Consider the following 14,897-nt stretch of genomic DNA (forward strand, 5'->3'; position numbering starts at 1 on the left):
TTATGAATCTACTGATTATGATGATGATGATGATGATTATTATTATTATTATTATTATTATTATTATTATTATTATTATTATTATTATTATTATTATATGAACATTGATTATTTTTTTATGTCAATCAAGCAAATGATGAACAGTTACCTTAATGAACTCGATTCATATCATGACAAGAATAATTACACACATATAAATTATTTGTCTTCTATTTATAGTCAATATTCTTTTCGTTATTTATTTTTTCGGTTCACTATCCTAACTTTACAGAGTATTTAAACTATTCAGTCTTTCATTCTACGTTTTTTTCTTTTCGAACTTCTTGAGAAAACTGTCAGTTGAACTGAACCTTACGTTATTATCATCTGTCTTTCTGTTTGTTTCGTTTTTTGGAAGTAAAGTTGACATATTCATTAACTATTGAGTTCAATATTATTTTGCTTAGTATAGATTGGTGGTAACAAATTAGTTTCTATTCGTTTTATGAAATTATGTGGTAGTTTTGTTTTCTGACCAGACACTAAAAGTTGACCTTAAACACACGAAAACTAAGTCATATATAAACAATTAATTACCCGCATTATTTGAATCACGTGTTTACTATTATTACTATTATCCAGAATTGAATATTGACTTGTTTTATTACGGTTGAATCTAAGGATTATATATTGTTTTGTGGAAATTTTAGTCACTTAAAACTAGATCATCACCTGGAAACACTAGACGGCCGATTCATTCTACTATGGGACTTCTAAGTAGTTCAGGACCTTTAGTCTTGCATGCAAACGATTAACTTTTAGATCAGCGCTCAACAACTGTACATTGCTTCCAGATTTTCCATATGTTAATTGATTATTATTAAAAGAGAGATCGAATAAGTATGGACTCATTACATAAGTAGTTTAGTGATCTATCATACAAAAAGGGATTGTTCAGTTTATGATAAACAGTTTAAAATATTAATAGTAATCATATGGTCCCTAGTGAGTAAATATGAGACAAGTTTTCTTTTGAGAAGATGTAACCGATGCAGTTCAATAATGTCTCGTATGAGATATGTAGCATTGATGAATATAGATGATGGTCTTTCACTATTTATTATTAATTATAGTTTAAGATGTAAACCGTCATGTGTCATTTCAATGGTATAAAAAATTTGGCCTCTCATTTAGTGAATTAGAGATCTGGATTTAGATTTCCATGAGAGATTACGATCCTGTATTACTGAGTTATTTCAGACTAAGACTAAATTGCTAACAACTGATTTTCAATAATCAATACTTGCTTAACTAAAAATAGACTTTTTTAATTGAGATCGTGAACTGATCAACAGTAGATCACTATTGGAAACCCGAGATTACTGGACAGTTTTTCCGTTCTAGTATGAAAATCCCCAGTAGTGCGTCTCCATTATCTCGCATGTGGGACTCGGGCCCAGGACCTTCACTCTCGCGCGTGAACGTTCAACTTCCAAACCTATAAGATATCACCCAACGACAGTCTAGTGCTTCCAAGTTTTCAATAGTGGTCTAACTCAACAATCTTCTGAATCCTATAATGATAAACGTAGTCTGTCGTAAATACTATACAATCTTGGTATTTTCGAACATTTTAACGGGAATTAGAAGACATTACAACATGACATATTTGTTTATCCAGTAGAATAATATGTTATAAATTCATTCAGCTAATGTTTCAGTATTGACTGAAATCATACTTACGAGTAATATTACTCTGATTATATAGTTATAACATTTTATATCAGTCAAGTTTATACCAACTAAGTGAATTTAAACTTCAACTCATTGCACAAGCAGGTGGCTATCAATACCCAGTGGCTAAGTGGATAACGCGATGGCGTTGGAGCGAACAGTTCTGGATTCGATCCCTGGAGTGAACGTCAACTCTGGAATGCAGGTACATCCAACTGGCGAGTCCCAAAGAAGACGAGACGCTCGTTCTGGATTCCTCTGCTAGCCACCATCCATCTTTGCTTAAAACAGCCCAGTTTATATTTAACATTAAATCTTGTTGTAGTGAACGAGAACACAGGTGGGGACCAAATATATTTGAATACAAAACTACAGAATACCTTAGTAAAATCTGAGAATCATACAGTGAATACTTCACTTGAAAAATATCAGTCAATTGTCTCAGACTTTATTGTTCCTTCATTTCCACACCAATCATTCTTTGTCCTCTTTCTCTTTTCTTCGATCTTCTTAATCTTCTGCCTCTTGTTGTAACGTGTGACCGCAGTTTATGGATGGAGCAGCGTTTTATTGATTGATTCAGTGACACGGAAAACACGTACGGACGACCTAGAGTCCCGACCGGTCCTGCTTCCCTGTCTAGCCCAGCCAATTGAGTCCAGAACACAAGTCTTAGCCTCTGAGATATGAATCATTATATTTCAAACACACTCTGTTTATATACTAATCAAGCAGACCACATCGTACCATAAAATAGAAAATAACATTGTACAATATTGACCAGTAGGAAAATGACACGTGAAATAAACATTTACCAATGAGGAAATGACACCATCTCAAGTCCAAGGATAGCGTTAGACTTTAGAGAATAATTTTTGGGATATTTTCCTGAATATCCTAACACCTCTAAACATTTCACTTTCGATTAATGATACATACTACTTATATTTATCGAAATAAGTAGCATACACCATATTCTTAGTTATGATAAACGCTAATCACATTTCACTATGCCTAAGAATGTGCTAATCAAAGAGTTATGATTTGAAAGTTAGATGATAATAGACTGAATGTTAAATATGTTGATCGATCATTAAATGGTGGATTCATAGTATTACTCAAGTATAATAGTTTTATAACATTGTTGCCAACTGTAGTGAAGATAACATAGAATCTATTGTAATGAAAACAAACTAAATGAACAATGATAATGCAATGATAGTTTAACAAAGTAGAATGAAAAGAATCTATTTATGAAGAGAGTTTGTTTATGTCTGAGACATTATCAACAGTAGAATTCATTAAATGAATGCCTAATAGGAGAAACAGGCATAGACTAGAGGGGTTAATATTGTTCTTAAAATAACATTGTTCAAGTTAAAAAATAAAATGCTGTTATGCCAGAAGTGATACAGTCACCCGTAAATAGGATTAAATGTGATCACTAGTGAATAGATTCGTGAGAGAATTCTCGGAGTTCTAGTGACAAGCTGTGATCAGTGGAGCTAATCCGTGTCGGGTAGAGACAGGTATCTTCTACCTCAGTACAATGGAAGATGATTGCACAATTTCGTGGATTAGTTGAAGTTAGATAATAACACCATCGGATGCCGGCCGACTCAGTGGTCTAATGGCTAAACGCTCGCGCGCGAGATTGATAGGTCCTGGTTTCAAATCTCGCGAGACAGGATCGTGGTTTCTCACTGCTAAGATGTCTTACAATAGGACGAAACGACTGCTCAGTGCTTTCAGGTTTTAAATGGTAGTCTCACATCAATCGGTTCATGTTCTCAATCAAAAACCTAAATAATTGGTTTGGAATGTAGATAAGATTGAAGGATAATAGTTTCAATTTCATGTCTAGTCGTGGTGTATTGTGTCGAACTAAAATGAAATAACTATCAAGTACATCCTTGTTTTTATTAATCCTCTGTTTATAATCAGTCCTTAACACGAACAATTCACTGGTTAACAGAATTACTAAGGTATTGTACTGTGATTACAATGTCATATGTCACAATAAAAAGGCGGTTATTGATTATAACCAAAACCTAATATTTAAAGTTTTGTTCGTGGATTAGTTGAAGTTAGATATTAACACCGTTGGATTCTGGCTCATTGATCTGGTGATTAAATGCTCGCGTGCGAGACTAATAACTCCTGGGTTCGGATCCCACGAGGCGAGATCGTGATAGCACACTACTGAAGAGTCCAACAATAGGATGAAAAGGTCGTTCAATGGTTGTAGGTTTTTCACAGTGATCTAGTTTTAATTGACTCATAATCTCAATTATTGAATGTTTTATTCATTTAAATAAAACTTACATTTTTATTAATTACCCAATCAGATTGATTTTTCAAAGATGATTTTTCATTTGAATATATTTGTTTATTCTGTATGGTATTATTTGTCTTGGAATTCTCTTGTTCTGAATTATTATACTTTGTTTGAACTGAAAAAATTGAACGAAATAAAAAAAAGGTTCTTTTAAATTAAATCTTTTTTAGTTAACAGTAGGTATAAGTCATTAATGATGATAATTACAACAATGTTCTAGACCGTTAGATCCTTGGTTCGAATCTCACGAAGTGAGATGGTGGATGTGTTCACAATTGATTGATCACTGGGTGGTGATCAATCTCATGCTTGTCTAGTCCTTATTAGTGCAGATCGAATGCTATCGATCATGTTGCAGTGTGGCCCGCAGTGTCGAGTCACCTAGACTGATGGCCACATTGCAACATGATCGATAGCATTCGATCTGCACTAATAAGGACTAGACAAGCATGAGATTGATCACCGCCCAGTGATCAATCAATTGTGATTACATCTCAGTCCTATAGGAGGTTAGTTACGGCTCGGATAGCTCAGTGGTAACGTCTCTGACTGTGAAGCTAGGTGACACGAGATCGAATCCGTCAGGGAGCACCAGTTCCCTCAAGATTACAGGTACACCTTGCTGACGAGTGCCAAGTAGCACGAAACCCGGGTCCAGGGTTTCCTGTTGACTACCTCCAACCACCATCTAAATGGTGGATGTGTATTGCTGAAGAGTCCCATGCTAGAATGAAACGGTCATCCAGCGTTTGTAGGTTTATCATGGTGATCTATCTTTAATTGACTCATGAATTTAACTATTCAGTTATTATAATATCCACAAAACCTCTTTCTGATTATAATGATTATCTTAAGTTATTTGAGCGAGACTATAATTTATGGACGAATCAATTAAGATTAAGGATAACAAAATAGCGTTTTTGGCACTTTAACTGATATCGATTTGTAATGAAAACCATAAACCCAGTTCCTAATTGTAACCACCAAATGTAAACTATAATCCCCATACTTCAAACTGCTTTGTAACTCTCATTTAGCCTTAGTAAGTAGGTGGACATTATTTAGGTCACTATGGTGTCGCTAAAAGGTCATCCATAAATTATAGTCTCACCATTATTTGTTTAATACGTAGATTAGTATCAGAAGCGGTTTTGTAGCGATTGTAGCAATTTCATTAGTTGAAATCATGAGTCAATTGAAACTAGACCACCATAGAAAACCTAGAAGCACTGGATGGCGGGGTTGTGGATGCGCACTGCTGAGGAGTTCCACAATAAGACGAAGGGGCTGTCCAGTGCTTCCAAGTTCTCCGTGGTTGTCTAACATCCATCGGTTCATGATCTCAACAATTAAAATTACTATTATATCCACAAAACCCCTTCTTCTATTAATCATATATAGTCTGGATGAATTTTAAACAGGCTCAATCTCTCTGAAATAGTTTGTACGCAAATATAAACTCTTGTTTTGTAAAACAACTCATTTTTCACAGCAGATTATACAAATCTTCTCTTTTCTAAAATTATAACGAAGAAGAAATGATGGATAGTGGCTAGCAGTGGAATCCAGGACGCGTGTTTCAGTTATCAGGACTCAGTAGCTAAGTGGACAACGTGGTGACTTTTGAAGCGAATAGTACTGGGCTCGAGTATCAAAATGAACATCAAGTCTATAGATGAAGGTACATTCAACTGACGACTTCCAAATGAGATGAAATGCAGGTCCTGAATTCCACTACCAGTCACTATCCATCTTTGTTTATGAAGCTTGTAACTTAAGGCTATATTGAGGCAATACGCACAATATGCACATATACTAATAAGAGACTAATCAATTGCAGTACTGAACATCAATGGGGAGATTCATGTAAACAATACCAAATGAAGAAGAAACGAATATTTTTAAGGTTCTATAATGACAATCTAGAAACTTTCAACCAATTATAAACCAAAATAAGAAACTGTATTAGTCATTTTTACTAAATATGTAGCATTTCTTGACAAATAGTTCTTTTATGATAACTACGACTCATGGCTATTTTTCTTATTTATTACATAACAGTTCTTTAGTGTACACAGTCAGTTGTTATACATAGATTCGGTCGGTTAAACTCTTTTCAAGGTGATGAATATCCACTTGTATGTGGTGTGTACGTTGCTTACTTTCAATAAAAACTTATTATAACAATGGGGATCTATTAAGTGAATATGCGCCACATAAATCATTCGATTTGTGTGACGGTTAGGATACTGCCCGTGTACCCAAGCCGAAGCAGGTAGTTTACTTAGGAGGCCAAACCCCAAGCCTTCGACCTAAAAGTTTGGTCAACAAGGCAGTGGAGTAACATTAAGAGATGTAGTCCCATGGTAGCCAGTGACCAATAATTGATTAATACGTCATTTGTTCCTTCAGGATACTGGATCACATGTACACCATTGATTTGGAATCAGGGTTTTCCAACTCCTCTGGGTAAACTCTCCGTCTCCACCAACTCGGTTAAAGCGTCGGATATTCGATTTTCGTCCTCTGAATTTCGTAAACGACACCCGTGGTGCGAGAAGGTAGTGAGTAGGAGTTTTGTGGCAGTGGCTGTATGCACGTGGCTACGTGAGACCATTTGCAGAGGGAGGGTTGCCTCTTCCAACTCCCGGCCGTATAATATATATATGTTATGATCGGGCATAAAGGAGTGAGAAATTTGTTTTATTTTTTATATCAAAATAAATATCCGGAAATAATGATGATCCTACGTATACTAACCCTAACACGAATTCGAGAATAACTTTTATTACTCAATTCTAAAATTTCATTACTTTTCTTATTGAGAAATCTGTGATAAACTTTTGAAAGGTTTCGATACAATTTCTTTGATTCGACTATTGAATACATGATATGCCAACAGATGTAAAGTTAATACAGTGAGACCTTATTCCATTACATTACATGATAATGGACATTAAACTTTTTTATGATCACTCATAGTTGTCGATGTTTATTACTATAGTAAGAGCACAAATTATAAATGAATTGGATTGTAGATGTTTAGTACAAATGGACCTTAGGATTCTGGAAAGTTGATGATGATAATCCCTTATTTCCTAACTAATCAGATATTAGTATGATATCAGTGTGAACTGATCAGTGTTAGACCGTCTCGTCCCAGTACGAAACTCTCTACCAGTGGGCATCGACAACCCCACTAGCCGGGATCGAACTCAGGATCGTTGGTCCCGTGGGCAGACACTTAGCCTCAAGACTAATGATCCGGTGTCCACTACTGTTAATGTCTAACTTCAATCAATCCACGACATTATACTACCAACTTCTATTATTTTCAGTGGGAACCTTACTTACACCTAACGCGGTTGAAATTCATTAATAACGGCTTCTCACTAGAGCTCCGAGAATTATTTCTAGCAGCTAGTCAGTAAGTGAGTACATGGTAATTATCAATACACAGTTATTGAGATTGTCGAGTTTCATTGAAATTTATTTTAAATTGCCGATATCATATGTTTATCTCACGAACTCATGTACATTTACAAATTGATGGTAAACTATTGCGAAGTCCAGAAAACTAGAATTCAGGCGGAAAATCTACAGTACTTGATATATTTTACGTTTTATTCGATTCTTTGGAAAGACGAGAGACAGCTGAATTAGCATTAATGAATTTTATACATCATGATATGTAAATGAATATAATAGGAGTGAAATTGGTTGAAAATGCTTTTTATTTACTTACGCCTGTTACCCCTCGTCGAGGAGCATAGGCCGTCCACCAGCATTCTCCATCCAACTCTGTCTTGAACAATCCATTCCACTTGTTTCCAGTTGCTATTCATTCCTTTGATATCTGCTTCCAATTCCTAATCCAATGTGTTCCTTGGTCTTCCTCACTTCCTTTTCCCTTCAGAATCCAAAGTGAACGCTTGTCTCGTGCTGTAGTTTGATCATTTCAGAAATGTACATCCTATCCACCTGCAGCATCTTTCCCTATTCTGTTCTTCAGTTGGAATCTGGTTTGTTCTCTCCCACATTAGGCTGTTGTTACTGATGGTATCCAGTCAACGTGCATTGAGCATTTTGCGTAGACAATTGTTTACAAATACTTGTTGTTTTTTGATGATGGTTGTGGTAGTTGTCGAAGTTTCAGCTGAGTACAGTGGATATGTTTTGACGTTCGCATGGAAGATTTTTTACTTTGATATTGGTTGACAATTATTTTGAGTTCCATATGTTCACTTGTATGAATGCTGTCCTTGCTTTGTCACTCCTCTCCTTGACGTCTGTATCAGATCCTCCTTGTTCATCGATGATGCTGACCAGGTACTTGAAAGATCCCACCTCTTCGAGAGTTTCTCCATCAAGTGTGATTAGATCGGTGTTTTCCGTGTTGTATTTGAGGGTCTTGCTTTTTCCCTTGTGTATGTTGAGGCCTACTGATGAACAGGCTGTTGCCACACTAATTGTCTTGACCAGCATTTGTTGATGTGTATAAGATAGACGAGCTAGTTCATCTGCAAAGTCCAACTCGTCTAGTTGTATCCAAGCTGTCCATTGTACTCCGTGCATCTGTTGAGACAAGGAGGTCTTCATAATCCAGCCAACCACCAGAATAAAGAGAAAGTGGGAGAGTAGGCAGCTTTGTCTGACTCCGGTCGTCACTTAGAATTCATCTGTTAGCAGTCTTCCATGTACAACTTTGCAGTGTAGTCCGTCGTATGAATTCTGTATGATGTTGACGATTTTCTCAGGTACACCACAGTGTCGAAGAAGTTTTCATAATGTCCTCTTATCCACACTGTGAGTAGAGATAAATTGTAGCTAATCAATGTTGAAAACATTTGTATTCATATTATTTTGAATATTTACAAATAAAACGGATGTATGGTGTGAATACCTTGTAGTATCACTGAGAATTCATTATTGTAATACAACACATATTAAACAAAGAAATTAATGAATGAGTGTTATATCTTTCTTCGGTGAACTAAAATTTTCCCGTCTCTTCCAGTACCAGTCAACATGAGACTTTTTTGGCTTTTAGTAACTTAATGTAATGAAGACAGAATACAATCGACTTATTTAGGCTTCGGTCATTGATTAACACACAACTTTTACGAATACGTATGCGAGGACCGTACTTGTAGTACATTCCCCTAGGTTTGTGGGCTGTCAATTAACAGTTTGAGGATATATTTGCTTTTTGGGTGGTACTTCGTTTTTCCGAGGCTCATAAACCGCAGCTCTACGGGTCTTCACATGCGTAACGGCATCGCACGAAAAAAACATTAAAGAAGTTCGCGAGTTTACTTGCCCTGGATATGTATAGTCTACTTGCGTACTAGTTAACACACAAACTTTCATCCGAGTATCACTATGCATACATGCAGGTATACATACCCTGTGAGCAAATATACGTTACATGCACACCGGTAACATACAGGTTTTAACCCATGCATCCCATAGCACATACATAGGTATATTTACCCACCTGGGAGGGTAGGTGTTTGTCGCACCCAAAGAAAACATATTTGCCGCACCAGGCTGACTCTTACGCATCACATGCATTTCCTTCACACCATGGCTACCGTTCCAGTATTTCTTGACACACACATGTTCATAAGCACTCTCTCAGGGGAGGTTCTCGGTCACCTCTCTCTAGTATTTTCTACCACCTTTTTTATAATGCCTTCGACCTGATAGATATGCCGTTAATTTTATTAGACATAGGACAGGCCTTTTTTGCAGCTCAACGTTTCCTGTGTACGACACCACATGCGTACTCTTTGCATATATCCTATACTTGAACCACATAACTCGGAGAACTTCTGCAATTTTCATACATAAACATACACATTGGGTAGCTCGAGCGAGAAGGTAAGCCCCGAGTATAGAATCCAGGATGATCAGATACGATAGAGTGGGTGATCGGTCCGATCTCTGCGACTGCCTAAGTTGACTAGCAGGGTTGCCTCCAATATCCAGCAGCGCTAAGAGGAGGCCCTAGGTCATATTTTTGCTGCCTCCTCAATAAGGTTAATATGGCAATCACAAATTCAGGTTGACGCACATAGAAATTAGAATACAATAGATGCTAACTTACAAATCGATTGAAGTCAGTAGTCACAATTTTTCGCTTATTTGTAGAACATTAATAATTTGCTTATAAAGTTAGTTGTTTCTTTTAGAAACTTAAATTGCATCAATTTGTTCTATTTAAACTCCGTAAAGTGAGTTGTAGTACTAAAGGTTTGAGGAGAATTCAAATCACATGATGATGTGACCCGGGAATTCGAACAATATTGAACAATTGTTTCGTCGCAAATCAGTACTCATTAGTGTTGTGAAACCACTGGGCATATAAATTTGACATAGAATCTAGAATTCTGTCAGAAAACGCGATACTATGAACTCACATCATTAAACTTTAGTGGCAGCCAAATGCCCTGGTACGGCCGAGGATGTGGAGAATCAGCCCTCACTCTCCAAACGCTCTCACATAGCCACTTGTATACAACCATTGACGGGGAAGTTCTACTCACTGCCTTCTTGCTTCACGGGTGTTGTTTACGAAATTCAGTGGACGAAAATCGAATGTCCGGCACATTGACCGAGTTGATGGATATGGACAATCCACCTAGGCGAGTTGGAAAACCCTGATTGCAAACCAATGGTGCTCATAGGCCCCAGGATCCTCAATGAACAAATGGCTACCATGGGGCCGCATCTCCTTAAGTTTCTCTACTACCTCGTTGATCAGACCTTTAGGTCGAAGGCTCGGAGTGTGACCCCCTATAAAAATCACCTGCTTCGTTCTGGACACATTTATCAACTTCAGTCACTTTGTATTGCAACAATTCCTCCATACAATTTGGTTTGTGAATTGTTGTCTTATTTACCTATAATAATTGAATTCATGAGTTACTGATTCGGATTAAAATCAAAAAATGTCAATGATCTGCTAGTTTACTGATACTAAAATATACAACTAATTCAGAAATTGTGAATTTAAGGAAATTTTTGCAAATTAATAAACTTAAACTACAAACTGAATATTATAATTTAAGTCCAATATGTGACATAGTTAGTTATATAATATACCCTTGTGGGTCAGGGTAATTTTACATTAGTTTTCAGGAGAACCAGGCACCATTCACACTTTCACATGACAACCAAAACAGTACTGCTCAATCCCATTTAACAGGAGAGCCGGACACCGCCCAGGCTTACATTTTATAACCCAAGCAGTACAACTCAATCCTGCTTCACAGGAGAACCAGTCACCGTATAGGCTTTGACGCTACAATCTGAATAGTACAGCTCAGTCCTGTGATGCAACCACACAGGTACCAAGCACCTTGGTGAACCACCAATACGTGACTAGGTGACATAAATCATCATCAATCTCATAAATACATAATCTGTCTGATGAAATCTATAAATAAAATGTTTACATCTTAACTCAGTTGAAAAATGGATTCAATAAAGTATATAATTTACACTTCAATTTGTAAGTGGTAAAAACAAATGAAAATAATTAAAAAGATATATCAGTATGGGATTGTGGAGATTATTATGTTTTTAATTGAGATCATGAACCCGATTTATTTTAGATCACCACTGAAAACCTGGAAGCATTGGATAGTCGTTTCGTCGGTTGGATGCCGTCCGGTTCAGTGGTCTACAGATTAAGTATTCGCACACGAAATCGGTAGGTCAATCAAATACTTAATAATCTCTACAACCTAATACTGATTACTGCCATATGCTCACTAGTGACCAGAATCGCGAGGGAATTTTCGGAGTTCTGATGGGAAGCCGTGATCGGTGGTTCTAATTCGCATCGGGTAGAGACAGGTATCTACCTCAGTATATTGGGAGATGGTCGCACGATTTCGTGGATTGTTTGGGGTTAGACATTAATATCGTTGGATGCTGGCTCAATGGTCTAGAGGTTGTGTTCGCGCGCAAAACTGAAGGTCCTTGGCTCGAATCCTGTGAGCGGGATCGCAGATGCGCACTGCTGAGGACGAAACGTCCATCCAGTGCTCCCAGGTTTTCAATGATGGTCTAACATCAATCGATTCATGAACTCAATCAAATACTAGGTGGTTAAATGATATGCGTATAATATTTAAAACTTATGAAGTGATCAATTATCATTTTGTGAAGGAATTTAGAAAAGTTGACTATAATTTTCTTACTGTAAGATAGTTCATGATTGATAAAGGATGTAATGATCACATTGCTGAGTTTTCAGACTGTGTTTGAGTCTTAATGACGTTATTAATACTGACGTGTAAAATACATACAAGTGATGATAAGTTTCGAATTAGAACAAACGCACTTCCTATACTCTACTGTTAGCCTAAATCCATTCATAATAAAGAGCGGCTAATGAAGATTGTTTTTTTGAATATTTCTGAACAGCTTCAGTTAATGGTATATAAACTATCATCAAAGATGGTTGGAAGAAAGTTAGGAGCGGCAAATCAAAACGTGGCATCAGTCCACGAAGTCACTAACTTCTAGTCAGAGCCATGTTGGTAGATGCAGACTACTTGGTTGGGGTCCACGTGACTATCGTAACCAATGTTCGGAGACTGTGGGTGACATGGCTCAGAATCGATCACAATGGTGTAGATGTATACAGTCTATGTTTTCCCTTAAACTAAAAGAGTAAAATCGCTTCATATCTTTCTTTCTATGAACTAATTCTTTCTTCCTGTACTATATCCTTATTGCAATGTTTCTTTTATACATTACCACCTCTGAATTAACTACTTTTATGAATCCGGTGTTCATCTTGTTGTGTTAATGAGGTAATGGCAACTTGGACCGATGCATATATGTGCCTGGTCCTACGTTGTAGCTGACTGATTGACTGACTGACTATCATCAAAGATCATACCAAATATTTCACATACATTCTATATCATAAAGGTATTAACTTCAACACAGATTGAAGCAGAAATTGATTAATAGTGAAAACTATGAATCATACCATTTCAATGTTATTATGTAAATGTAGTATCTTACCCCTAGGAACAATCACATATATACACTACCGACATTGTACTTTATCAATAATAAATAATCAATATTACCTTTAGTTTTAAGTTTATAATATTCATCACGATATAATTTCGCTTTATTTTCTGCATGTTTTAATGCATATAATAATATAAAATGATCAATTTTTGATTGTTTTGTTAATTTATTAATATTATGATTATGTTGTTTAATCATTAATGTACGTTTATTACGTTCTATATCAACTTCATTTTTTAATCTTTCTAATATTTTTTTAATATTTATCATTGATAATGATGATGAATCAATATTTGATTGATTATTGATTATTGATTTTGTTGTTGTTGTTGTTGTTAAATGTTGATTATTATTTTTTATTGATTGATTAAAATATGGTTCTGATTGTATTGAAAATGTTGGTGAATTACGTAATAAATTCGATAAATTTTTTTTAGAATTATATAATTTTTCAATATGATTATGATAAAGTTTCTGATAATTTGGATTAGTTGATATAAGATCATTATTATCATTATTATTAGTATTAGTATTATTGTTATATATAATACTAGATCTATTCATTTTGTTGCTAAAGTGACAACAACAACAGCAACAATAAAAACAACAACAACGACGACGATAACAACAACAATGGCAGGAACAACGACAACGACAACAACAATGACAGCAACAACGATGACGATAACAACAACAACGACAACAGCAACCACAACGACAACAACAATGAAAGCAACAACGACGACGATAACAGCGACAGCAACAACAACGATGAAAACAACAGCGGCAGCAACAATGACAACAGCAACGACGACAACAACAACAACAATAAGATTGAATCAATCGATTTTTTTTGTAAACAAAATTCCAATATTTTCAATAAATCAATAATGTTTTTGATTATATAACAATACTAATAATAATAATGATAAAATTGATCATTATTGAATATTGCAAATATTTTTTTTCCATGCATTTTATATTATTTATTCAAGCAAGATAATTGAAGGAAATAATACCATTTTGGAAAAGGAACATCAAGCTATTCAGGTAATCAATCGTTTGTTTTTTGTTTTTTTGCTTGTTTGTCTGTTTGTTTGTTTGTTTATTTGTTTTTGTAAATGATTGTTAAAAACAATGTGCTTATTAATCAATGAAGGTATTTTATCTTTTTTTTGCTTTTTACATCTATAACACTGATTGGTTAGATATATTGTGTAAACTAGTAAGCACAATAATAAACACTTAACCTATAGGCTTATGTTATGATTGTCTAACTGGAAAAGTTCAGTATATTTTCTAATATAATTCAGCAGCCTAATTAGACTGAGTTATCTATATTGGTGACACTGTGATATGTGTTATCAATATTGACAGATATAAGTAGTATGTATCATCAATAGAAATTGAAATGTCCAGCGGCAGAAAGTGAGAACAATCAAAGGAAAGAGAACTAGAACAGAGAATGATTAGTGTGGAGACAAAGGAACAATAAATTCTGAGATGAATGATTAACATATTGCAAATGAATTATTTACTTTATGATTCGCAGATTTTACAAAGATACCCTGTAATTTTGTACTCAAATACATTCGATTGTCCCAATTAGTGCTCTCGTTCACTATAACACCGCATCAAGAAAATAAACGAGCTATCTAATTTTTTGGTTTATTTCAGCTCTAAGAAGTAACTCTAATTGCCATCTAATTATGAGCACTAAATTTTGTGAATAATTAAACTGGGTTTTTTTTGTGTAATTGGTGGAAATGAAGTTGCTTCTATTATTCTG

General features: G+C 35.5%; 1 protein-coding gene across 1 annotated transcript; it reads right to left on the reverse strand.

Moving 5' to 3' along the window:
• Positions 1-1,825: 1,825 nt before the first annotated feature.
• MS3_00004857 (uncharacterized protein) lies at positions 1,826-13,672 on the reverse strand (the record flags this gene model as incomplete). Its single annotated transcript, XM_012938753.3, has 3 exons — positions 1,826-2,104; positions 4,039-4,166; positions 13,165-13,672. 3 exons carry the CDS (start codon positions 13,670-13,672, stop codon positions 1,826-1,828), a joined length of 915 nt encoding a protein of 304 aa, XP_012794207.3.
• Positions 13,673-14,897: the final 1,225 nt, after the last annotated feature.

This window comes from Schistosoma haematobium, chromosome 3 (genome assembly GCF_000699445.3).
Source record: "Schistosoma haematobium chromosome 3, whole genome shotgun sequence".
NCBI classification, from domain to species: domain Eukaryota; kingdom Metazoa; phylum Platyhelminthes; class Trematoda; order Strigeidida; family Schistosomatidae; genus Schistosoma; species Schistosoma haematobium.